The sequence below is a fragment of the Vombatus ursinus genome, unplaced genomic scaffold (assembly GCF_900497805.2).
Source record: "Vombatus ursinus unplaced genomic scaffold, bare-nosed wombat genome assembly UNPS02014797.1, whole genome shotgun sequence".
Lineage (NCBI taxonomy): Eukaryota > Metazoa > Chordata > Mammalia > Diprotodontia > Vombatidae > Vombatus > Vombatus ursinus.
This window is the reverse complement of record NW_020954575.1, coordinates 5,577,183-5,604,461: the sequence shown is the minus strand read 5'-3', so window position 1 is coordinate 5,604,461 and position 27,279 is coordinate 5,577,183. Positions and strand designations below refer to the sequence as shown.

At 44.1% G+C, this 27,279-nt stretch overlaps 1 protein-coding gene across 6 annotated transcripts; it reads right to left on the bottom strand.

The window, feature by feature from the left end:
• Positions 1-492: 492 nt before the first annotated feature.
• Positions 493-26,307, bottom strand: MTMR4 (myotubularin related protein 4). Of its 6 annotated transcripts, none has more exons than XM_027870440.1 (19): positions 26,237-26,307; positions 24,852-24,890; positions 20,655-20,744; positions 19,837-19,953; positions 19,397-19,479; positions 18,096-18,256; positions 17,843-17,939; positions 17,164-17,277; positions 16,249-16,445; positions 15,896-16,024; positions 14,918-15,029; positions 14,292-14,487; positions 13,827-14,012; positions 13,552-13,722; positions 13,245-13,399; positions 3,812-5,228; positions 3,394-3,504; positions 3,054-3,142; positions 493-2,891 (listed from the first exon to the last, which is right to left on the bottom strand). In XM_027870440.1, exons 2-19 carry the CDS (start codon positions 24,852-24,854, stop codon positions 2,714-2,716), a joined length of 3,606 nt encoding a protein of 1,201 aa, XP_027726241.1. In that variant the 5' UTR covers positions 24,855-24,890; positions 26,237-26,307; the 3' UTR covers positions 493-2,713. The 6 variants fall into 6 exon arrangements, with proteins under 6 accessions (XP_027726241.1, XP_027726240.1, XP_027726243.1 ...); XM_027870439.1 differs by lacking the exon at positions 26,237-26,307 and adding an exon at positions 25,423-26,028; XM_027870442.1 differs by lacking the exon at positions 26,237-26,307 and adding an exon at positions 25,566-26,028.
• Between the last annotated feature and the right edge of the window lie 972 nt (positions 26,308-27,279).

The following is a 27,279-nucleotide window of genomic DNA, read 5'->3' as shown; positions in this document are numbered from 1 at the left end:
TATCCTCTTGGCCAACAGCTCTCAATTCAAAACAGGCTCAAAGTGAGACTGGGTACTCTCTGGGAAGCAACCATGTGCCTCTGCTCAGCCCAATTTATTAACTTTGGTGTGGCTAAAGTCAAAATGTGGGAGGGAAGTCAAATGCCAAGGCAGGGAAGGGGAAGAGACAGGGATCCTAGGTACTTAGAAAACCCTCGATCTATTCCTATAGGCTTTGTTAGAAGTAACCAGAAAAGAAAGAAAAACTTGGAACAGATGAGAAATAGCTTCTCAGGCTCTTGAGTTCAGTACCCCCCTGCCAGAAGCCAAAAAAATTTAAGAAATTTGGTGTCTAAAACAAAGAAGGGGATGTTGGAAAAAAGGGGAGGTTGTCAGTGAAGGATATATCGCCCAGGTACTGCTCAAAGTGACAAATTTAAGTGTTGGGGCTCTTAGACTTAAAATCTACAACCAAAATTGTAAAAAAGTAGTAAAAACACCCAACAAAGCAGCACTAATATAGAGATTTTATTTAAACTGTATTGAGTTTTTACAGCACATTTCATGTTTGTCACAATGCGACTAAACAGTTTGAATTTTTGGCCACATCATATTACTTTACACCCACAAGAGCTCTGAAAGGAGTCTTTTGATGAACATAGCTGAGCTGGAGGCCTCTAAGTGTCTCTCTTTAATACCATGCAGTTTAACTCACTGTATGGTACAGTCCCTCAAAACAGCCACACAGAGAGGACAGATACAGTCTCCTCTTTTCACATATTTCCACAGTCTTACTTTTTTGCTTTCTGAGTTTACAGAACACCATAAAAAGTACAGAACTGTGCGTGGGCAAAGTAAAATGTAAATGAAAAACAGGTCAAACAATTAAAAAGCCACTCAACTTTCAATTTAAAGGATCAGAGAATACTTCACAGAATTTTATGTATCAAACTACATACTAGATAAGGAGTGAACAGTTTGTTACTTTTTCAGTGGTTCAGGAGTTTCCTTCACTGGACTCTCCATTATTCAACTCCTTCATGTAAAATGTAAAAAAAAAAAACAAAAAAAAAAAAACCCAAATCCTCTGCTACTTTGACCTAATATACCATTGTGTTTTCCTTACACCCATGGCATTAGCACATGGTCAGAATAAAAACAGCATTGATTTTCTCTGTAGGAATCAAGAATAGGGTCAGGACTTCTAATTATTCTCTTCCTAAATGCAGATCCTAGTTAGTTCTCTCAAAAATGAAAAAATAAAAAATGTTGGGGATAAAATTCTAGGAAGCAACATGGAAACAGTCAAAGAAACTGTTATCCCAGTCTTCTGAACAGGATCAGCTTAGATATAATGCTTTGTTGTATACCTGCTAGCTAAAGAGTAAAGGAAGTCCAAGAGGAACTCTAGGAAGTGGTTTCATTATGGACCAAGGAGACTGTATCTGTCCCACAAACACAGATACTACAGGACATGGCTATATCACTGTATCTTTTGGTTAAGTGCCACTGGTACATATTACGATGAAAAGAACAGAATGTACAGTCCAAATGGACCTGCATTTCTCTCTCCAAATTTTGGTATCAATGCTATATCCTCCTCTGTTTGGGTTCCATTGTTAAGTGCACAGAAATAGACAGCAGCATTTGTTCTGAAACCCTCACATACCAAACAGTATATTCCAGGAGGTAAAAACCAAACACTAAATTCTACCCTCAAGGTGTCAAGTGTTCAGGATAAAGAGCAGTGTGACCCAGAGGAGGCAGTAGCCAAGGGAAGGGCAACATTGGAATTTTTTTTTCTACGTTCATGCCAGGAGAGGATCAGGGTGTAGTTCCTGTGTTAGCACCAGGATGACTGGGAAAAGTCAGGCAAAAAGGGCACTGAACAAACCAGCAGACACCTCCGCAAATGGATTTTTACTTTCCCCCTTCTCCTCATTTTTTACAGCTCATACCTTCAGAGCTGACCACCGGGTGACTGAGTCTACTCTTTCACAGCTCAAACAACCCATCTGTATTGGGACTGGATATCAAGAGAGATTAGCTCTGCTCCAAAATGAAGTTTTGCTCCTTCTAATTTCTTCTACACTTAGTATCCACCATACTGCCAGCTCATGAGCCAAGAAACAAAAACATCCAACTTCACCATTTGCCAAAGCATTCTTCAAACCAAACTCCACAGAAAGACAGAACTAATGCAGCTACACTGGAGTGTCTCTAAAGACTGAGCCTTCATGCACAGACACAGAGCACAGAGGTATGCTGTGGAGATCATCCTAGATAAGATAGGAACTCCCAGCTTATACATTATAATCTGCTTTTTCAGGGTGAAGAAATGGGAGCTGAGTTGTCACTTGGAGTTTGGTTATAAACATGTCTTTCTATTGCTGTTTGGGGCACTTTGCGCCAGGCAATACCTTTGACATCATCACCTTATGACCCATCCCCCCCAAGGTGAAAAAAAGTTGGTGTCACCTACATAACCTTAAATCTCCAGACCTTAAGGTCTGGAGCAGAACCTTTTACACCAAGGTGAGGTTCTCACCATTAGAGGACACTCTGCCAAACTGGAATTTCTCTGCTCCAGTCTGATGGTACCAAGGAGGACTTCTCAAGACGGTGTCCTTGAACTTTGTGTTCATGAGCCAGACCAAGGAACCTTCAAAACTATACCTGAAGCAGATCCTCCCTTCAAACCTGCTGAAATTGAACAGGTGGTCTCCACTGGCATTCAGCTAGAAGCTGTAGCAATGGGTTTCTTCAGATGTTGGCTCATGAGTTCCCTGGCACGTGACACTTGGATGTGTTCGTAACATGAGTTACAGACGAGAACTGGGTCATAGAGCTGTTGGTCAGGAATGGGCAGCTTCAGGTGGCAGCATCCAGCACAGAACACATTCCCACAATTTCTGCCAAAAGATAAAAGTAAGATTTTAAAACTCATATGTACTGAAAATAAGTGATAAAGAGGAAATAGGTTTCAGAGGTCATCAGTGTAGAAAGGTCAAACCTAAAAAAAAAGTAAAAACAATACATAGGAATCATTTCTGATTAAGGTCAAAAGATCTTACCTGCAGTGGTGTCTCCTTTTGGCCAGCCAAAATTCACAGTCACAGTTATAGCAGTGAGATGCCATATGGTCTGGAACCCAACGAGTCACCTGACAGAAGTAAAGGGAGAAAAATCCAGGTTCTTTTCCAAGTAGATTGTATCAACAAAATAAATTTCCTTTTTTTTTTTACAGGTGGCTATCATTTGCCTTACAAAATAGCAATAATAATAATAATAATAATGATAGTAGCATTTACATAGTGTAAGGTGCCTGACATTATCTCATATGCATATCACTCATGTCAGTGAAAGATAGCAGTCTGTAGTATTGGCAAATGTGCTTATGTAATATCATCATACCTCAGTTTCTTTCTTATCAACAGGTTCCCAGCTTGCTTCTGAAAGGCAGTCCTCACTGTGATCAGAGCCAAAATCCTCTGTGTCACTGCCATCTGACTCTTTCAAACATGTCTAAAGAAAATACAAAGGCACAGAAAAACTGATGCTCTTTAAAATCCCAAGTCATTACCTAAAACACTAAGATTTTTACCCTTATATCACACCACTAGCAGATGGTCACAAATGGCACATGAGGGCCATTTCCTTAATATCCTAACCACAGAAAACAGAAAAAGTCTATTTATTATATTATACTATACTATATTATTATTATATTCTTGTTCTTATATTCCCATGAGGAAATAGGTTGGTCATCAGAACACAAAACATTATGAAATCATGCAGGGAAACTGATTGGTGGAACAAAGTCACTACTTACAAAGTCATCCTCATAGTCCATGGGTGGCTCTGCTGGAGGGGCACAGCAGTGACGGATATCCAGCCTCATCTGGAGTTCACGCACCTGCCTCCGTAGCAACTCTACCTCTTGTTTGTACCCTGCTTCAATTTGCCTCAGTCTATGCTGGATCACATCCGTGGGGAAGGGAAGGCCATCATCATCCAAGTACAGAGGAGGCACTGGGGAAGGGCAACTCAGTGGAATAGGCTTTGCACTAGACACCTGCTTGGGGTGACCAGATAGCCATGTCCGGTTGTTTTTTCCTGCTGAGCCAGTACAGTGTCCACTGGAATGCTTAGAACAAACAGGTGACTTCACACATTCTCTCTGAGCCCACTGGCCACCAACATAGGTCCCTGACCCCCGTATCTGCTTATTGTTTGACCTCTTACTGCAACAGCCATAGGAAAGCAGACGTCTAGGGGTCTCCCCATTTGGGAGTGAAGTCACCATTCCCTGGAAGCTGTCCCAGTTGGATCCCAAAAATGAAAATTCACTTGTCTGGCTCTGGGAAATTGGCTTTCGGACCAATTCCAATGGTCCTTTGCCAAAGCGAAGATTCTCCCATAATGGCCCATTTCTAACGTTCCCTCTTTGACCAACATCTTCCTCCCAGTGGGCAGGATCCAGCTGAGTATTCAGCTGCTGCTCCTGGGTGATATCTGACACAGAGTCTGAAAGGTCTTGGCAAGGGGGACCCAGGAGTGGGTCTGGAAGAGTTTGGCAGGCAATTCTTGGAGGATTATGAAAGACACCTAAACTGTGGTCTGGAACATCTTTGCAGGGCACGCCTGGCATGGCGCCTAGGGGAACTTGTTCAAGAATGCCTTGATCAGGAAGGGAATCCTGAGAGAAGGACTCCGGAAGTTTAAAGATTCCATTACATTCAGAAGAAACAACCTGGGAGAGCATGTGGGCAGCATTTTTCTTGGGACTGCGTGTAGGGGGATGTTCTTCAACATCATCATAAGTCCTCCATGGCTCGTCCAGAACAGGAGGGCTTGCAGCTGGTTCAGAGTCCTGGGTTTCTTCCAGGTCTTTGATTTCAGGATCACAGGGGTGGCTCTTCGCTTGCTGGAGTACCATGCTATTTAATAATTTGTAACTGGGGGGACAGTTTTTGTGATTCTTCAAAGTATTATTGCTCAAACAGTCTTTTTGGTTACTTGGCTGGGGATGAAGTTGGCCCAGTTCCTCCACTGGCTGCTGAGGGCTGCCTGGCCCATGTTCTACTAAGGGTATATCTGCTTCTTCAGAATTACTGTGCCAGGGCTCCAGGCCTACCCTGGCTTCCTGACAGTGGTTATTTAGATTGGGATCACTAGATGTCCGAGTCAGTGCACTGCTGGTGTCACAGGCAGAAAACAGATCATCCATGGACCTTGTTTTAGGTAACCTGTGAGAACAACCAAAACGCAGATTTATAAATGATTCTATAGCCAAGTCAATCTGAACAAATATTTATTGAGTACCTACTAGGATGGTAACTACAAGCTAAGGAGATACAAAGAAAACATTGTCCCATTGGACGGAATTGGTGATTTCACAGCTGTAGAGAGCTCCCACATGAGGATCTTCCTATGTTAATACACATCAAGAACTTTCTCTACATCTAGTCTTAAGAGTACTTCCCATGGCATCAGGAGATGAAGTGACTTGCTCAGAATCACACAGCTGGTAAGTAGAAACAGAACCTGAACCCAGGTCATCCTAATGCTTAGGACAAGCTAATTATCACCTTTATATAGATAACTCCCAAGTCTATATCTCCAGTCTCAAACTTTTCTCCCCATGTTCAGTCTCACATGTCTATTAGCTTGCTATACAAAGTCAACATGTTCCAAAGCAAGTCTATTATCATCCCCAACAAAAAAGAGTTCTTTCCTGACTTCCCCATTTCTGTTAAGATCATCACCATTCTTAACCTGTTTGCCTCACACTTTCCTCAATAAAATGGGAATAATAACAGCACCTACCTCACAGGGTGGTTGTGAGAATCAAATGAGATAATATTTGTAAAGTGCTTAGCATAGTGCCTGGCACGCAGTATGTGCTATGTTGATGCATATTCCTTTTCTTTCCCCTTCTAAGTCACCTATGCGCAAAACCTTGAAGTCATATTTGGATGTGAGAGAATAGACAAATCAGTTGCAAAAATCTCTAAGTATTTCCAAAATGTTTCTCACATCCTTCCCTTCCTACTCATTCCCACTGTTATCCATCTTGTCTAAGATCCTATTCTCACCTTGTCTACTATAATTACTTTCTAACAGGTCTCCTGGTTTGAATTATATTGCATGTAGGGGCAGGTCAGTAGTATAGTGGAAGAGAAGTATAGTGGGCTTATGAAGACCTGATTTCAAATTCAGCCTCAGACACTTATTAACTTTGTGATGCTAAGCAAGCCACTTAACTTCTATCTGCCTCAGTTTCTTCAACTGTAAAACAGGGATAATAATAGCACCTACTTCCCATGGTTTTTGTGAGGATCAAATAAGATAATATTTGTAAAGTGCTTAGCACATCTTTTTAGCTGAAATGTTACAAAGTTCCTTTAACTAGTGCAATAACAGTTAACAGCATAGTCAGATTTTTCCCTTTGACTCTCTCAAAGTCTCAGTTCTAAGGTTGTTTGTCACTTCCAGGAAGATAAGAGCTTATCTGTCCTTTCAACAAATTTTTCCTCTTTCAAGTGACCCAAAGTGGTTATGATACATACAAAGTTAGACAAGTAATATATTGATGGGACTTGAGACCAAGCCATAAAAAAATAAATTGAAAGAATTAGAGATTTTTGGCTTATTAAAAGAAGAACTAGATTGGCATGATGCTGATTTCAAGTACTTGAAAGGCTATCATGTGGAAGAGGAATTAAACTTGTCCTGCTTAGTCCTACATGGCAGAACCTGGAGGAGTAGGTAGACTTAAAGAGGTAAATCCAAGACTTTAAGTTAGAGAAAAACAAAATAAAACAAAGTAAAACATCCCTAACTCATCCCCAACTCTTGGAACCATCCATATATGGAATGCCTTGTTAGGCAGTGGGTCTTTCTTCATTTGAGAGTCTTTAATGGAAAACGTGGATGACTACTTCTCACATATGGAGTAAATGTAGATGCTTTTCTTTGCATCAGTCACACATAATTGTCCCCTATGGCCCCTTATAACTCTGTGAGTCCAATGGCCCAATAATCTTTCCAATAAATTATGTATTCATGTAAAAAAATAAAGTACTTAACACAGCACCTGGCACATAGCAGGCACTTAATAAAATGCTTGTTTCCTTCCCTCCCTCTACCCTGCAGTCTTTCTCCCCTCCAATCCAACCTATATACTGCTGCCAGCATAATCTTCCCCAAGCACAGCTTTTCATTCACTTTACTTTTTTGATAAAAAAAAATTTCGATGGCTCCAGACTACCTAAGATATTATTTCAATAATCTTCAATCTAATATTGAACAGCACTCAAGACCTCTATAATATGGCCTTACCTTTCCCTTCCAGCCTTATTTACACTACTCCCCTAGCATGCTAGTCACTGTTCCCCAAATGTGTCCCATGCTTTCCTGCCTTTATTCATGTTATGCCTGTGCTAAAGATGCACATATCCAATTCAATTCAATTAAACACATATTTAGCACCTCCTATGTGCAAGGGACTGTGCTAAATGTATTTTCCACTACAAAATTGAAAAATAACAGTCCCTGTCTTTAAGGGCTAATATTCTAAAGGGGGTGTAGAAGAGATATTGTTTGTACATAAATAAGTGTGATACAAAATAGGTTATGATAGAGATAATAAGAAAGCCAAGTAAAGGCTAGTCAGACAAAGTACCATCTTAAACTTGAAGAAAAGGATCAATTTCATCTGTGAGAGTCAAAAATAAAGTGGCATCTGGGTCTGGCCTGGAAGGGAGGCATTTCAGACAGATATAGGGAAGACAGAATTCTAAATAACACATGGTAAACCGCATGAGAAAAAGCTTTAAGATAGAAGAGGGTAGGATGAGAGTAATCCAGTTGAAGAGAACATAAAATACATGAAGAAAAGTATGAAATTAAGCTAGACAGGTAGGTTGGAGCCTGATGATAGAAAGCTTTGAATACCAGGGTCAAAAGTTTGCATTTTATAATGTAAAAACAAAAGTTATCAATGAACTTTAAAAACAAAGGGAAAAAAGAGTTTATATTTTATACCATAAGCAATGGGGATTTTTAAAGATTTCTAAGGGGGTAGGATGGCATTATTATAGCTATGCATTATGAAAATGCAGGCAGTGGTGTGCCGATGAACTAGAGACAGGGTTAGACTGAGGGCATGAAGACAAGTTCACAAGTTATTACAATAATCTAGGTGGAAAAAAAAAATAAGGGCCCACAGTAGAATGATTATAGTGAGAAGGGAGAGATGTGGATGGAGTCCAGAACTGCTGTGGACATAGTAACCATAGAACTTAGCAACCTATTGGAAGTATTGTATCAGAGATGGGGAAGAGTCAAAAATGACTCCAAGGTTACAAAATTCTATCTGGCCTTCAAGGCCTGTCTTAGGAGCCACCTCCATAAATCCATTCCTGATTCTGCTGAATAAAATGGGATCTCTTCCTCCTCCAAACTCCAACAGCACTTTGTACTTCTTTTATCATACTTATCATATTCTTCCTTAGATTTTAGTAATTTATGTTCTGTTCCCCCATTAACAGGATAGTAGGCTCCTTCAGAACAGTTGCTATCTTACCTTTTTATCATCCATAATACCTAGCCTTATACATAATAGGCAATTAATAACTATCTGCTGACCACAGTAATCCAGTTCTGAAGGATTAGATTCAAGCTTTTGGGGTAAGATTTGGGGTAAGAACTCACTATTTGACAAAAACTGCTGGGAAAACTGGAAAGCAGTTTGGAAGAATCTAGGCATAGACCAATATCTCACACCACACACCAAGATAAGGTCAAATGGATACATGAGTTAGACATAAAGGGTGATACCATAAGTAAATTAGAGGAAGATGAAAAAATGTACCTGTCAGATCTATGGATAAGAAAAGAGTTTATGATCAAACAAGAGACAGAGAGGATCATAGAAAGTAAAATGGATAATTCTGATTACATGAAATTAAAAATTTTTGCACAAATAGAATTAATGCTGCCAAAATTAGAAGAAAAACAGGAAACTGGGGGAAAAAATTTTACAGCAAGTATTTCTGATAAAGGCCTCATTTCTCAAATATAAAGAGAACTGCAGCAAACTTATGAAAATAAGAGCCATTCCCCAATTGACATGAACAGTTTTAAGAAGAAGAAATCAAAGCTATCAATCATCACATGAAAAAATGCTCTAAATCACTACTGATTAGAGAAATTAAAATTAAAACAACTCTGACATACCACCTCATGCCTATCACATAGACTAACATGACAAAAGAAAAATGACAAACTCGGGAAGGAATGTGGAAAAATTGGGGCACTAATACACTATTAGTAGAATTGTAAACTAGTTTGGAGAACAATTTGGAACTATGCCCAAAGGGCTATAAAACTATGCATACCCTTTTACCCAGCAATACCATACTACTAGATCTGTATCCCAAAGAGATCAAAGAAAAGAGAAAAGGACCTATTTGTACAAAAATATTTATAGCAGCTTTTTGTGGTGGCAAAGGATTGGAAATCAAGTTAATGCCATATCATTGTGATGGAATACTACTGTGCTATAAGAAATGATGAGCAGCTCAGAAAAACCTGGAAAGCCTTACATGAACTGATACAAAGTGAAATGAGTAGAACCAGAAGAACATTGTATACAGTAACAGCGATATTGTATGAGGATCCAACTGTGAATGACTTAGCTATTCTCAGCAATACAATGATCCAAGATAATTTTGAAGGACTAATGATGAAAAAATGCTATCCATCTCCAGAGAAAGAACTGGTGGAGTCTGAATGCAGATCAAAGCATACTTTTTCTTTACTTTCTTTATTTTTTCTTGTTTGTTTTGTCTGTGTTTTCTTTCACAACATGACCAACGTAGAAATATGTTTTGCATGACTGCACATATATAAGCTATATCAAATTGCTTGCCTTCTCAATCAGGCGGGGAGGGAAGGAAAGAGAGAATTTGGAACTCAAATTTTAAAAAACAAATGTTAAAAATTGTTTTTACATGTAATTGAGGGAAAAATAAAGTATTAAATTAAAATACATATATACAAACCAAAAAAGAAAAAAAGAAAGAAAAGAAAGAAATGAAGAGAAGGATGGTTTCAGAAAAACCTGGGAAGACTTATATGGACTCATCATGCAAAGTGAAGTGAACAGAATCAGGAGAACATTGTACACACTAACAGTAATATCATACGGATGATCAACTATGAAATATTTAGCTACTCTGATCAAGACAATGACCCAAAACAATTCTAAAGGACCTGTGATAAAAAATGTTATCCACCTCCAGAGAGAGAACTGATGAACTCTGAATGTAAACTGAAGCATACTTTTTTAAAAACTTTATTTCGCTTGGTTTTTTTTTTTGGCCTGTGTTTTCTTTTGCAACATGGTTAATATGGATAAATGTTTTGCATGAGTTCCCATGTATAATGGATATCAAATTGCTTTCTCAAGGAAGGAAGAGGAGCAAGGGGAGAGAGACGATTTGGAAGTCACAATTTTAAACAATGAACGTTAAATTGTTTATATGTAATTGGAAAATATTTAATGAAATAAAAACATATTAAAATAATAACAATCTGTTGAATTGAATAGTACAGACTAAATAATAAATGTTCTATGAGTTAAGAGGACAGAGAAAGACTGCCCAGCTGGGTTGGTTGGAAAAGGCTTCAAGGAGGGCATGAAATCTGAGCTGGGCTTTAAAAGGCTTAGTAGGATTTAGAGAAAGAAAGAAGAGGGAGAACGTTTCAAGTAGGAAAAAAAAATGGCATGAAAAAAGACCAATCACATTTGATTTTATAGAACTAGTGTTAACCTTCATGCAGTGACTCCCAAGTCTCTCCAGCTGCCTACAACACATCTCCATGTGGCTATCCCATGACCACCTCATCTCAAACATTCTCTTTCCCCAAAAGTTAGCTTTTCTACATGATTTCAATGAATGTCCTACTACTTTCAGGAGCCCTAGGTTTCAAATCTATGTCACTGTTAGGTCTTCCTTTCCTTACCCCTATTCCCATTCCCAAATCCTGCTGGTAAACTCCTTCAATGTCTCAAATCTGATCCTTCTTTTCTATAAGCAGTACTCTAAATACAGGCTTCACATGTGCATTTCTAAAATGGCCTTCTAACTGGTCTCCTTGACTCTGATCAACTTACAACATTATCAGATTAGTCTTCCCAAAACATTACATTCATCACATTAATCCCCTATTTAAGAATCTACAATGGTTTCCTCTTGATTACTAAATCAAATCCACAATAATCAGACTGGTACTCAAGACGTTCCATCCTTTGGCTGAATCTTCTCATTCTTTCCCATCACGGCCCCACTACTCTGGTCAGCCAAATCTCCTTACTATTCCCTCTTCCCCTTCCTCCCCCCTGTTATTTTGACTCCATTTCTACTAATGGCCTAGGTTATGACTAACGTTCATGACACCTTCCCTGACTAATCACCTCCCACAGTTCTCTTTCCTTGCTTTTAATTTCCATAAGTATTCTTTATATATGCGGTCTGTAACATTCCACCACTCTTACGAGCTTATCTTTAGAATCTCCAAACTTAGAAGATCTCTGAGAAGAACCACGTTGTTTACTTCAGAAGCACAAAATGTCAGAGTTGGAAGAGATCACAGTGGCTATCTAACGCAACACAAACAGAGGTCACAAAATCACAGATTTTGAGTTGGAAAATATCTTAGAAGCCATTGGGACAGCAAGGTGGCACAAGTGAGTAGAGCACCAGGCCTGGACTCAGGAAGACCTGAGTTCAAATTCAGAGTTAGACACTTACTACGTGTGTAACCTTGGGTAAGTCACTTAACCTCTCTTTCCCTCAGTTTCCTTCTCTATAAAATGAGGATAATAATAATAATAATAACAATAATAGGACTTACCTCACACAGGGTTGTTATGAGAATCAAATGAGATAATAATTATAAAGCACTTGGCATAGTACCTGGCACATAGTAAGCACTATATAAATGTTAGCTATTAGCTACTGTTCTTATGTAGTCCAACTTCTCCCTGCACAACAATCTCCTCTACAGAATGACAGCTGGTTATCTAGCTTTTGCCTGCAGACTTCCAGTGAAAGAGAATCCACTCTCCGCCTGAGGCATTCCATAGCTGTCCTTATTGGGACTTTTTTCCTGACATCAAGTCTAAGTCTGCCTCTTTGCACCTCCTATCCATTGCTTCTGGTTCTGTCTTCAGAGCCCACAAGAAAGAAATCTAATCTCTCTTCTACTTCAGGGCCCTTCAGATACTTGAGTCTTTTCCCCAACCTATCCAACCCCAGTTCCTTCAACTGATCCGTATGACAGGAACTCATACGCCTCTCTCCTCTTCCTGACTCTTCAACCAGGGCATAATATTGAGGACAAAATAGCCCAAAAGGCACAATAAGCACTTACTGAACTAAAATGAAAAATTGGGGAGGTTTTTTTGTTTTTTTAGGTTTAAAGATTTAAAAGCTCAGCACAAGGAGACCATTCTAACTTCTATTTACATCAAAACTTCAAAGATCAATGACTTCATCAGTTTGGGGACTTCGTCCTCCACCAACGCAGAGTGTAATGTCTCTCCTCTGTCCTCTGCTGAGGTCTTCATGAGTTGGCATGGCCAATCATCTGGCTATGAGCTTCTTCAAGACTTCACTAGGTCAATCCTCAGATAAAAGTAGAATAGTTTGTCACCTAGTACATGTTTGAAGCTTGGCAAGGCCAATCCAATTTGGTGCTCTGCTAGTATAGCCCTCAAGAGAACAGGATCTCCACCACATCACAGTAAGATATCAGAACAAGATTTTAGGGAACCAGATAAATAGAAATTTATCACCTTAAATGTCTGCTTCTTTCTGGAAGATAAATCAAGATTACCCCCATATGAGGACTCAGTTCCCACAGACAATCAGGTCCTTCTGACAGCTAATGCTGGAAGACATACCAAAAATTCTCACACAGACTCCCTACACCTGACTACAGAAAAGCTACTGAGGCCATGCTATCATATCCCCTTCTGTTTAGAGCTCCTCCCCCTCCTTGATGTATCACAGAATTAGGGCAGCTCCAGGAAATATTGTACATTGAGAGAAGACCTCAAGAAAGCACAAAATGCACCTTGAACTAGCTATGTGCCAAGACAGTTTTTCGCCCAATTTCAGACTTGTTCTAAATATATCAAGAAAGACCTACATTTAGCCAAGGAGGGAGAAGTGGGGAAAGGTTTCTCTTACCTATCCAGAGATCGGCCAGTGAATTCCTGACTCTGAGATATTGGAGGAAGGTAAAGGTCCATGCTATCTTCCCCAAGCGTGCATGGAGATGATGCTGGAAGGTACACAGCTGTCCAGAGGTGCAGGGCCCGCACGTGACACACAGGATGGAGGACCTGCGGAGGCAGCACAATATATTATTCAGTCACTCATAATGATGCATCAATCTGCCAACCCTTCCTTCTTCCCCAAGCACTCAGTGCTGCTTCTGCCACCACCAAACCCTGCCAGCTCATGCCATAACCACAGAAGGAGTGTCCAAGCTCACCAGCTCTGAACCCGGAACATAAAGAAAGTTGTGGAAATTCTTGTTGCCAGCTCGGAGGAGGGACCACACAGAACAGGTCCGCTTATAAATGTTGCGCATCTCTCGCTCCCAAGGGTTGTTGGCCAGGAATGTGCCATACAGACAAGAGTATGTGTGCTGTACCAGTTTTACCTAGAGAACCAAATCAACTCATCGTATCTTGGAAACATGACTTTCTGTATCAGCCCTTTCTTAGGCCACAAGCTCCCAGAGACAAGAGAGATCTTTCAACTTACCAAGAAGGCTTCATTAAATTCAAACAGACAAGGGAACTGCTTAAGCAGCTGGTGAACTGAATCAAGCCACTGGAGAAACACTGGGCACTGTTCATTCTGATCCTCTGCATTCTCTTGGTGACCACATCGATCACCAAATTTGTGACCGAAGTCCAGCCAGTCAGACTCCACCAACACTTGGAAGCCCTGAGAAGAGAGCAAACACCCTAAGCCTTGGGACCCCTCAAGCAAGGTTAGAGAGAGCCCTTGGAGTATTCTGTGGAAAAGGTCCTAAAGTAGGACTCAATACGCATTTAAAGCGAAGTGACAGGTCTTATCTTAGAAAATGTTTTAAAGGTTTCAGTCTAGTGTGTGCATTGGCCCCAGACTTTCTGCCAAAAAATTTCAAATTCAGACCCTCAGTTCCCACAATCCACATCCCAAGACATTCCTTCTTTCCTCTCCTCTTCCCCAGCCACTCTGTACCTCCAAAGTCCTATAGTAGGGATCCAATAGAATCTTTGCCAGGGCTACAATCTGGGGAGTACGGTCCCAGCCATCTGAACAATGCACCAGAACTGGCCGGCCCTCCCGGTCCACCGTGTTTGACACCAGCACTGCTGCCTTCAACATCACTGACAAGTGCTGTAGCCATTTGGTGCTCTCCAATGCTGACAGCCAGCTATTTAGATGAAGACAGCAAAATCTGTTACTGAGGGCCCCAAGTCCCTGGAAGACTCCCTATCAGTACACATAGAACCACACCCAACAACTTCCCAGGGAATACAGAAACCAAAAGCCACAACATTGGAGGCAAATATCTCTATGAGAAGTACACACTTCAACCACTCCCTCTTGCCAAGTTTTCTGTTATTTTGAAGACTACTAAATCTAAGAAGTTATCCCTCATACCCTTTACATCTCATGACAAACTACATGGCTAAAACATAGAAATGGGGTAGCCAGGATTGGCTCATAGCAAATAGGGATCACAGTTATGCCCAGGACAAAGCCTCCTGAACCAATCTAAACTTCAGTGTTCAGGTCACTGCTTCCACAGAAAAAGATGAGATACAGCCTGGGACAGGATCAGAACAACAAGGAGCACTTACTTGCTAGGGTCTGGCATCTGACTGCAGACAGCGCGAAGGTACTGGAAGCTGTTCCGGATGGAATGGATATTAGCCATTCCCATGAACACCACTTCACAATTGGGATAGTACTCTGCAAAAGAGAGAAGAGGCAATAAGAGCCAGTCAAGAATAGGGTGCCCAGTGTGATGAAGGGAGTGGAAACACTGCTGTACAAGAATCAACAGAAGGACATGTCCATGTTTAGTCTAGAGAAAGGAAGACTTAGGAAGGAGACATGATGGGTCTCTTTATATACTTAAAAGGCTGCCAAGTGGAAGAGAGATTATACTTGTTTTGTTTGGCCCCAGATGGCATAATTAAGAACTAGGGATGGAAATTAACAAGAGACAGATTTCAGGTCACTAAAATCAAAAAATACAGAACAATCAGAGCTTTCTAGAAGTAGAATGGGCTGTTGGGGGTGGGAGTGGGAGTATGGAGAGGAGAGGCAATCAGTTGCCCATCAAAGGAGGTCTACAAGCAAAGTCTGGACAACCACTTATTGAGGATATTGTGGAATTAACTCCTGTTCAGATATACATTTTGGGGGCAGCTAGGTGGTGCAGTGGATAGAGCACTGGCCCTGAAGTCAGGAGGACTTGAGTTCAAATCCAGTCTCAGACACTTGACACTTACTAACTGTGTGACCCTGGGCAAGTCATTTAACACCATGGACTAGCAAAGAACAAACAAACAAAAAGATACACATTGCGCTAGATGGCCTCTGGGATCCCTTTCAACTCTTGAGATTTTATGATTCTAAACAGAAAACAGGCATAGGGGAGGCTTCCTGCCCCCACTTCTACACCTGCCTGGCAAAAATAGGGCCTCAGAGTGAGGACTGGACCTTCTTATAAACTGAACAACCTTTACCTCTCTGGTAAAGAGAGGTAAAGAGTCAAAGTAAGTGAAGAAAAGTGAGTTTTCTGCAAGTACAAAGGAAAAGATGATTGATACCTTCACATTCACAGCCTCCGCCCTTGGCCCGGTTGGCCACTGCTGCTGTGTAGGATCGAGCATCTAAGATGAGCAGCTTCTGGGGTGCCCCAGTGCTTTCCACTCCAGAGCATGCTGTAAGAGAGGAATCTAAAACACATGGGGAAAGGATACCCAAGGTACAAAGGTCAGAAACAACTGTCCCAGTTTTCCCTTGTTCCTATGGCACTCTCCCTCTCACTCAGCTAAAGGAGAAAGAGTCACGTATATATTAAGTGATAAGTCCCTCCTCCCACTCCCACACCTTAGTTTAACTCCCTGGGAATTAGGTTTAAGGTAAAGCATGCCCCTCAGTACTGAGTGCCACAACTTACCGAAGTCAGCATCACATGTTTCACTTCCCTCACTGTTCCCATTGAAAGGGACACCCCCAGCTGCCCTCACCCCAGGATCCAGGGCACAGGCTTTGGCAATAGATGTAACCAGGTATTCATCATCAGCATTGCGCCAACCCCACCAGCTGATCTCTGGCTGGCTGCAGCGGGCAATCGCAGCCCCATTGCGCAAGTGCCTAGGAAGAAGAACATCGTCAAGCTGCTTTCAAACATAGCAAAGACAGAGACCTGTCCCAGAGAGCTCAGGGGCACCAGAGAAGCCAACCCAGAGGCAGAGAAGGACAAAAGTAGAAAGGTTCTATATTTAAAAGGTGACCCTGATTCCGTAAGATTTATATAGCATGTAACCTGTTAGATACACACAGAAGGGAAGATGGTCATATCAAGAACTCCAAATCTACCAGTTACTATTTATCTGGCTGTCAGTATCCCACGTACAGCAAATGTTTACAATTTTTAAAAAGTTGACTGAATTCTCCATAAAGATCATTTTTGGAGGAACAGAATCTCCTCCTAAAAGATAAAGTAAAAACAGGGCAGAGTTGGGGCAGCTAGGTGGTGCAGCAGATAGAGCACCGGACCTGGATTCAGGAGGACCTGAGTTCAAATCCAGCTTCAGACATATAACACACATAACACTTACTAGCTGTGTGACCCTGGCCAAGTCAATTAACCCCATTGCCTAGCCAAAAAAAAAAAATCTAAAAAACAAAACAAAACAGGGCAGAGTCCATGGATTTCAACATCTTATCCATCAAGCAAACTACTCCCAAAACCCTGAATGCCTGAGCTGTCCATAGACAAAAGTGGAGACTCTTTCTTCTCCTGAATAAGAAATTACCTCCTCTGACATCAACCCTTCCTACCACACACACACAAGTCCCATTTCCTTACCTATACACCACAACAGGGATCCGTTTCCATGAACGGAAAGAAGCCACATTCTCTAGTTCCTTATCTGTGATCCACACAGGAACCAACAGCTTCTGGGGGTAACTAGGACATAGCCTGAAGAGAAAGCAAAGAGTACACTTGAATTGAGGTTAGGAAATACAGAACACAAGACCACGGGTCTAACGCAAGAGGGCCATAGAACAGTAGATAGGGCACTAGACCTGGAATCAGGAAGACCTAGATTCAGTATCCCACCTCAGACACTTAATAGCTATGGGACTCTGTGTGAAGACTTAACAGCCTCTGAAGTCCTTCCAGTTCTAAAGCTAAGAAAAGTCACTGAATCTAATCTCTTTATTTTCACAGATGAGAAAATCTAGGCACAGAGAAATTGAGTGACTTGTGCAAGGTCACATGGTAGTAAGTGGCAAAGCAGGAATTCAAACTCAGACTCTGTGATTCCATGTTAAGTGCTCTTTCCCCTCTGCCACACTGTTTTCCTCTGGGACCAAGACCCCATTAAGTGATCACAGACTTTTCCCTTCCTCAACCACCAAATTTTTCCCATTATCACACCATCTACAATGATTAAAGAGAGTTCCCAATAGGGTGCAGTCGGAGGGGTCAAAACCTCTCCTGCTACTTCTTCTACAATTCTTTCCTTCCTTCTTGCACTCACTTGTAATTGCTGTTGATGTGTGAGACTCTCCAGACGTTGTGCAGGTCAAACCCCATCCTCACCAGCTCTGCCTCCTGCCGGCATCGTACGTGCTCTCCTACAAGTACACACACACACGGACTGTCAGTATTCACAAGGAATTATGATCTTTAAGGAAGAGGGAGGGAGAAAAGGACAAGTCAGACCACCACCTAGGAGGATGGCTGACAGAAAGGGTCCCTGAGGATTACACAAGAGGTAAACACCAACTCACCTGGCTGGCAAAGGTGGGTGTGCTGCTCCTCCTCAGTCAACCCCAGGCACCAGGCATGGTAGGCAAAGGCAAAAAGGTCCTCGGGTTTGGCAGGTCTTGCTGTGGCTCGGCTCAGCCTTGACAACCACTCTTGGCACTGCTTGAAAGTAGAAAAGTGGCACCTGCCATACAAAGAGCCACAGGTCTGGATAAGGCAAGGGGCAGTAATTCACAGGGAAAGAGGCAGTTTGGGGGCCAGAAAAGCAACAAGAAATGGCAGGCTGGAATACTGTTGATACATAAATCCAAAGGAAGCTGGATAACCTATGTTAGTCAGACTGGATACCCTAGAGGCAGGAGTCTGGCCATTAGGCCTGGACAACTCCAATACCTGCTTCTGTGGCTACTGACTTCTCCCTTCCCCTCTCCTCCTAGAGAATGTCGTAGTCCTCTTTTAGGGGTCCTTTCTCCACACAATAGCCCCTGGTTGGTTATTTCATAAAATCTAACCTCCTCTAATTGTCTTTCTTCCTTCCCCATCCCCTTGCTTTTTTTTCTTCTGTAATTAACTTCTCTAATCGTCTTTCAAAGCTCTCTTTGAAAGCAGGTCCCAATTTCATCCAATCTTATTTCCCTACCCTTCCTAACATAAATCTTCTCAAACAAATCTCACCAACCTTCCAAACACACCATGGTCATCCTTGCCCCTATCTCATTGCTCATTATCACTTTCTTCTCCTCTATCAGAAAGTTACTCATCCCCCCTTCAATTCAAATATGACCTCCTCCAGGAAACTTTCAATTACTTCATCCAATTCCATTGTCATCAAGAGAGACACATTCCACTGAAGTCTCCCTTCTCTGAATCCCTCAAGCACCAGTCAATACCACACAGTTTAACATAAGAAAGAAGAAAATGTATAAATGCTAGTTCTGTATCCCCAATTAAAATATTAACTCCTTGAAAGTAGGAACCATATCTTACTCTTCATCTTTATTCTCCCTGGCACCTAGCAAGTATTCAACAAATGCCTAATGGTTAGTTAATGGAGACATCAAGCAAGGTGTCTGTGGAAGAGAAGACACATAACAATTTACAATTTATTACTGAAAAGTCCCATACAAATAAGGAAATTAAAACAATTCCTTGAGAAAAGGTATTGCTTTATTTTTGTCCTTGAAAACCTAGCATTAGTAGATAATTGATAAACGTTTGATGAATTGAATTAGGCTCTGATCCAGTGAGAGACCTCTTGGCAGTAGAGAAGTCTGACAAAGACAGGAGGGATAGAGCAGACACCCAATGGCTACACTACCCTCACCTCACCACCTTGGAATCCTTGCAGGCAATGTGCAGCTGAAACATGTCCCGGCTCTCCACGCTGTCAATCATCCGCAAGGGTACCTAGTAGGGAAGATAAGTAGGAAGGCCAAGTTCAGGAACCAATATTTCATAATTTAGTCTTCATCTCTCTCAATACTAGGTATAGAATGCCCAAATAACAGGCTAAGAAAAAGAAGGTAGTGGGGCATGTAATTGAGAGAATAAGACAGGAGCCCAAAGAGAAATGGACAAGAACCTCATATAAATTTTCTTTTTGAAAGAAAAATAGCACCTGCCACAAAAGGAGTCACAGGTCTGGAAAAGACATGGCATAATCCGTAAGAGTTTGAGGTGTGGGAAGTACCCCCATCCCCATCCCATACATATACCCATCCTATTCTTATTACCTAGGGGCAAAGAATGAGAATAGGAACTCACGTTAATGACTGAGTCTTTGAACTTGATGTGTAACCGGTAGTTGGAGATGGCAATAAGGGCATCAGCTGCCCGGCCTAGGAACTCTACCCCCTCCCCCTGCAGCACTGTGAAGGGTACCTGCCAAAAGATAGGCCCAAGAGTTAGAGCTAAGCCTGTCCCTATTTACTGCCACCACCCCCACAAACACACCTCTGCTCTCTAGGGTTCCCTGTAGAGGAGCTGGGCCAACACAAGGGAAGTATGTCCTCTCCATGGTAACTTATACCAGGCAACTGCTGCCCTGTAGAGAGTTGTCCCTCCCATCCCTGGGGCCAAAAGTTTCACAATAAGGTAAAAGACTCCCCTCCCTACTGGCCTGGGTTAGGAGGCAGACGACAATGAACAGCATCAAACAAACCTCTCTGGTTCAGAATTAGTCCAAAGAGACCTCAGAGGCCATCTAGACCAATTCTTTCATTCTATAGATAGGAGCCTGAGGTCCAGAGGGGGGAAGTGACTTCCCCAAGGTCACATGGTAGGAAGTGGCAGAACAAGGATTGGAAGCCAGGTCCTGACTCCAAACCTAGGCTCTTTCCACTATACTCTGCCATGCCGCCTTAAGAGGAAACCAAGTAGGTCATAAATCAAAAGCCACAGAATTTCTACACTGGAAATAAGTTTTAGAAACCATCTGGTCTCAACCCCTTACTCTGCAGATGAAAACAGAGGCCCCATAATAGCATGGCCAGCCCATGGTCCCAGCCCTGGCACAAGAACCAAGGTCTCCTGATGTTTGATCCAAGGTCCTTTTCCAGGCATCTCAGCTTCCCAACTCTCACCTGCAGATTCTCTTCTTCCTTCACTAGTTCCTTGGGGGGAAACAGATCCTTGGCTTGGATATACTCCAGGCTGGGGGGCCCCTCCTCACCCTGTGAAGGAAGCCACCACCCTGAGTTACCAGGTTCCTATCCCCAGGGTGCCTTCTGATCCATAAGGTCACCCCACAAACAAAAAACATTCAGGTGAGGAACTCAACATAGGAAATCAAGATTGGGTTGACAGAAGAGACCACAACAGCTCAAGGTTAATGAGCAAATCTAGGGGAAGGAGTTAGAATGAAAGGTTGATGAGGAACCAAGAGTCTAGGTTCCTAAGCAAGGGGCTCTCAAATAGAACAGAAATTTCCAAATAGTGGGGAGGAAAGGATATCATAAGATACAATGAGAGAATAAGAAATGAGGGGGGATATGCCAAAGAAGGGAACTCAGAGTTGACAACTGATTATGAGGAAAGAAACATAAAGAACAAGAGTCTGAAGCCAGAGAAAGGATGATAAATGAAGGAAACAAAGAGGGAAGAGAGCAGGGAATCTAGTCCTATGCTTCCAAAGGGCCTTGGTGGAAGCTTTCTAATTATATTGCATCAAAGGTATGCCTGGAGAGATTGGGGGGGAGGGAGACAGGAAGCTGGCTGGCCTGTTTTCTTTGTTGGGGCTCAGATTGCAGACAGATCCCCATCCCTTGACAAGCAACCTGCCCTGAATCCTGTTCTGCAGGGGAATTCTTGGGGAATATTCCAATATGAGCAGAAGATGTTCTCCCCCAGTAGGATAAAAGAAGAGGATATCTCTAATTAGGAGGGGCTAGGAGACCCAAGGACAGTGAAGGGAAGATTTTAGAAACACTTATTAGGGTATGGAGTATTTTGGAAGAAGACTGGGGAAATAAGGAAGTGAAGTAATGGGGGGGGGAACCATTGAATGATGCAGGGTCAGAAGGAAAGAGACAGAAGACTTAAGCTAAGGAAACAAAAGGAGAGAAGAAGGAAAAAAGTAAGGTAGCTAGCTGTCCAGGGGACAATCAAGGAGAAGAGACTGCCATGTCAGGACATATATAGTTCTTGAGAGATGGAGGGGAAGAGACTGAGAAGTAGGAGATGATTCACCCTAGTCATAAGTACCAGGATATACAAAATAGGCAGGTGGTCAAACAGTATAAAAACAAGTAAGGATATATTGCCTAGAACTAGGGGGAAAGTAGGGGATAAGAAGGGCAAGAAATGGTACCCCCTGCAGGGCGGGGTCTAGAGCTCCGCAGTCAAGGGCAGTGGCTTCAAGAAGAGCCAATAAATCTCCATCCTTAGCCTGCGGCAGTCTCTGACACCAATAGATTAAGGTGGGCTCCAGGAAAGAAAGAGTTAATCCTAGCCTAACCACCCGAGCCCCCCCACCCTTGCAAAGGTCATTAGGTTAGGCCAAGGGGCTTGAGAAGGATACTCTTAGGAACCAGCACGTTATATAGTCTCTATAGCTAACAACTGAGATAGGAAGGGGATCCTGCAGAGAAGAGAGACCCCAGTATCCCAGGCCTAGCCAGCACTTACAAAGCAGCTGAGCATTGAGCAGGAGACTCGGGCAGTCAGGCTCATGGTCGCAGGCAGCTGGGGCCAGTGTGCATCTCCCCGAAGCCTTAGCCGCTGCCCTTCCACCAGCCTGGGGCACCCACAGCATCCCGGCTACAGGGCCCGACAGATACAGCAACCGCAGCAGCAAGGGCAGCAGCAGCAACAGCAGCGCCGCAAGGGAGCGCCAAGCTAGGGGCCTCCTCTTCCTTCCCTCCCCTTCCTCCCCTCCTCTCCACAATGGAATGGGCCCCGACTCCGCCCTCCAAGCTAAGTAAGGAAGGGAGGAAGGAAGAAGGCGGAGCCATGGTGCTGCTCTGCAGCGGGCCACATAGGACTGCCTGCTGCCTCCCCTACCCCCAAAGCAGACTCGGGCTCCACCCCTCCACCCCACAGGGTCCCCGACTGATGAAGTCTATCATTAGGGGCATCTCCTAGGCTGATGGAGTCCAGGGGTAAGAGGGCACCATCACAACTGTCATGGGAAAGGGAAAAAGCCAACAACCCCTGCAGTTCAAAGAAATTCCCACTTAAGTATCTGTCCAGCTCTCCCCCTGCTCCCTGTCAACTCATGCCCCTTTCCCCCCTAATATTCCCCTAAGCTCTATTCTTCCTTTAAGAATTATATCCAGCCTCTTCCCCCAAGACCCCCATCTGCCCATCTCCTCCATTTCTTTCTCCAAAATGTTCTCTCTACCCAGAGAGGCCCTTCCTCAGTTTATTTCTAACCCCCCCAGTACTATCCCTAGCCTTTACTCCTTTTCCTTCAATGATTTCCCCATCCCCCATCAGCCTGTTTCCTTGCCCTCTAATCCCTGCCTTTTTCCTCTCTCAAGTCACCTACACACTCTCCCCCAGAACAAAAGAAATGCCAGTCATTCCCACCCCCAGAAGCCCTTTGGAAAGGTAGACCAGTTTGGTTTAAGACAGCCACCCCAATCCTCTGAAAATTTGGTCCCTGTGGATTTCTGAAGCCAAGACCTCTGCCCTGGTGATAACTTCACCTCACCTCATATTTTTTCTCTGTCCTTTGACTCCTGGGAGAAAGTTATTCTTGGAGTGAAGGAAAATTCCCAAAAGGAGAAGAAAAAGAAAAAAAGGAGCTTCCCATAAATGACGAACAATAATAACTTAAATGTTTTTCAAAGTGATTTATATACGTTATCTTACCTGATCCCTCTCTTCAATCCTATAATGAAGGTATTGCCTCTATTTTGCAAAAGAGAAAACTGAGGCCCAGAGAGGTCACATCTTGCTCAGAGTCACATAGCTAATAAGTAAGTGTCAGAAGCAGAATTCAAGACCAGCTCTCTTCCAAAACCAAATCTAGCTTTTTCCTACTATAAAAGTGTGCCTCTAAACAAATGAATTGAATCTTCAGATCTGACAAGGGAAGTTAGTGGGAAAGAGGGAAGTGGCAGAGGTGGGGAGTAATTATGAGGTTTACAAAATAGTTCTGAGCTAGAGTGAAGAACAACTGGAGCCCCAAATTCTTCTCCGATCTCAGCCTTTAAGGCTGGCAGATGCTGAGAAGAATGAACACAAGAAGTGGTCAACTGATAAGCACCCTATAACTCAAAGTCTCTCCATGGAAAGAGGCCTTAGTTATTTCTATCAAAGCCTCCAAAAGCAACACCTGAGCACCTGGTGCTAAAGGAAGAACTGAAAGTATTCTCACCAACTCTATTCCCCAATACAAGGGAAATCTTACCCCAAAAGGGAAGAGAAGTAAAGGTACAGTTTGGTTTAGAAAGTACCTAAATCCCCTTCTCACCCCTCCTCCACCCCTTTCATCCTGCTATCTCACCTCTCTGGGGCCAGGTATCCATGTAAAACTACTGGCTGAGGGCTTAGGGAAACAGATAGGGCCAGTAATAAAGAGAAGAAAGAAAAGAAACAAGGAATGGAAAACAAGTAAGACTAAGGGAAAATAAGGACTGAGATAAACCATTCCAGGAGGATTCCAGTAGAGCCCTGAATTCATAATTATTGGATACCCCATCAGTTCTACCCTGGGTGGCAAATTAAGGATTACAGATGTTTTGAGGTTGAATCATTATCACAATGAATTTGTGGAACCTCTCCACTTCGCTCCCAAATAGCATCAGATGCTACCAACATTTCACAAAGTAAACATCACAAAGAGCACCAAACTAATGACAAATCAGCACCCAGACTAAATGGAGTAGGGAGGGGCCCAACCTCAGGAAATTCCACCAAAGATACAGGGCAAATTAAAGAAAGTTGGGCAGCCAAGAGAAAAGTTGGTGGTTATTAAGCAGAGCTTGGAGGGCTAGGTAAGATGTGCATTTCTGGAAATAATCAACCCAATCCCAATATGGCTGGTGCTTCTAGGGATAGAGTCCCAGGTTCATCTTTGAGGTTAAAGGTCAGGCAAAGAATGAAGGGAAATAATTAGAAAGAAGTGGGGGGAACGGGGAAGCAGGAGCACAGAAGTGAATGGCAGAAGAGAAGTAGGGAAGCTCTATTGAACTCAATGCTCTGGCTTTCTTTGGGTCTCAAGTACAGAAAAAAGGGATAGTGAGCATAAACTTGGCCAGGGAAAAGACCAGTGATAAAGGAAAGGGACTTGAGGAAGCCAGATTAGAAAGAACCATGGAGCTGTGAATACTCACCATCCTACCGTGGTAAGAGTCCTGGCTGCCTGCTTCTCACTGTAAGGAGAATAAAGTGGAAGGGAAGGTCAGGATCAGTGACAAGAGCTACTTTTCTCTACATCATGCAGTCAGTGGATCACATGGCCCAGCCCTTCCCAAAACCATCTCCCCCACCCTGGAATCCAGCTTCCCCATGAGTCATTAAAGCACTGGCTAAGGTAATGGAGCTCTAGAAGATAAAAACTGAAAGGCCAAGTTCCTCTATCCCTTAGTGCCTATTCTGCAGGGCATGGAACAGGCTTCACAAACTTGTAATAGAGATGCAACTTATCGGTGGTTACCCAGTAAATCAATGCTTCACAGCCCAGGTGTCCTACCTCTCAGCCTCCCGAAGATAAGCATAGGTTCCAATCCCTATTGCTTGATAAAGTCAGCCATCCCAAGACCTCAGGAACTGACAGCCCCCAAGGGAAGTGAAAATTCCCAAACCTGACTCACTCCTACATGCCTTGCTCCAACCTCCTTCTCTTGTAGCCCCAGTGAAGTATAAACCCAAAAGGAGTGGTGGCCTAGAGTGTGTGAGGCTGACCTGTTCACTGTGAGCAAAGTCCAAGACAGACGACTAGAGGGAGATCTGAGCCTGGGACCAGAGGGCAGTCAAACTGGGAAGGGGCTAACCAGGAATAACTGGCCTGGGTCAGAAACAGAAGGTACTGGGAGGAGGTCACCCACTCAATCTCTGTAGGATGTAGGACCAGCCACAGGAGAGGATGAAGGCCCAAGAGCAGGCGAACTACCTTCAGTTGGATTTGGCCGACAGTTTTCAGAATTAAGGCTCCCTTTCCAACCCCACTCTGAGGTACCAGCAGGGCTGAAGGTGGCATTCGTCTCCCAACTGCCACCCAAACTCAGGGGGTCCTAGCTGCAAGAAGCCCTCCCCCCATCCCCCAGGAAAGCTTCTGGGAGAAGGGCCTCGAAGGGGGAGGTGCTCCCATCTCCCAGGGCCTGATCCGCTTCAGCCACCCCGACCCTCCCTGTGTGCCCAGGTCCTCCCAAGGCCCCAAAGCCGCCTCTGGGGAGGGGCAAGGCTGTGGCCCCTGAGGAAGAGAGAGAGCGCGGGCAGCCTGGCGGGCGAGAGCCGGGGCCAGGCCATGCAGCCGGGGACTCCCCCGCCCTCTTTGCCCTGGGAACCCGGCCAGTTCAGGGCTTCCCCAGCGGGACGGGTACCGGGTGGGACGGAAGCCTGGGAGCCCAGGTGCCCAGGTCCGGGGGCGGGGCCTGAAGCCTCAGGGGGCGGAGCCTAGAGTGACAGGGGGCGGGGCCCTAGGGCAGATGGTGGGGGCGGGGCGGGGACGTAGCGGTTCCCGGTCCGAACAGGCTATGCGCTGGACGCGGTGACTCACCGGGGCCGCGGCCGTGTCTGGCCGACCCTCCGAGGCCGCGTTCCCACCACTTCCGTCTCCCGCAGCTGCTGAGGCCGCGCAAACGGGACCCTGCCACGGGGCCCTACTCTCCAGCCAATCATATCCCCGCCTGTGCCCGCCCTGGCCAATAGCCACGCTAAGTCCCTCCCCGCCCACACCGCGCAGCCGTCGCCCTCACTCTGTACACTGCTCATTGGCTCTGATGGGCAGACGCCTTCCCAATGCTTCAGCCTATCTGGTGGTGACAGAAAAGAAGGTATCCAGAGAGAGGAGGCGCGGCGCCCAAGGAAGAGAAACAACCAATGGGAAATCACAGCGCGTCCCTACGGCGGCCAATGAGTAGACAGCAATGGAAGGATGGGCGTTACGGGAACCGGAAATGAGGTTAGTCCGTCGCCTACCGGCTGGGCCATGAGAGGCGGGGTTTTGAGAGCCACCTCCAGAAGCTCCGGGCTTGCCTGATATTTCCTCGCGCACCTTTTGTACGCTTTTGTGTCTCATCTTTCCCGTCCCGGCCTCTCCTGTCTCCGTGGCGACTGAGATTAATGGAGTGGGACACGGAAGAGAAGGAGCCCACGAGTTCAACCTGGGAGAGGTCCCAGAGAGCAGCGTGGCCTATTCCCCTCCTTGGGGACCTGAGCTTTCTCTCTTACCCGGCCTCGTGTGCCGGTGCTCACAGAGACCTACCGCCCCTGGTTTCTGCCCCGGCCCTCCTCCCCAGCCATGCCTCTCTTGATACCCCGTCTCCCGCCTCCCACCGTCGCCCTTTTCTTTCCTCTCCCGCTCTTTTCGCCCTCTCTTACGCTCCCTTTTCCTCTGGTGCCTTTCCTCCCCCACTCTCTTTCCCCACATCTGTCCCATTTTTTTCCTCTTCTCTTTCCCCCTCTGCTCCCTTTCCACCCCCTTCCCCTTCTCCTTTCTCCCTCTTTGTGACCTTCCCCCCCTCCCCCTCTCCCTTACTCACCTCCTCAAGGTCCTCTTCTCCCTACTTGATTCCCCCAGCTAGGCGGTGAAATGGCTAG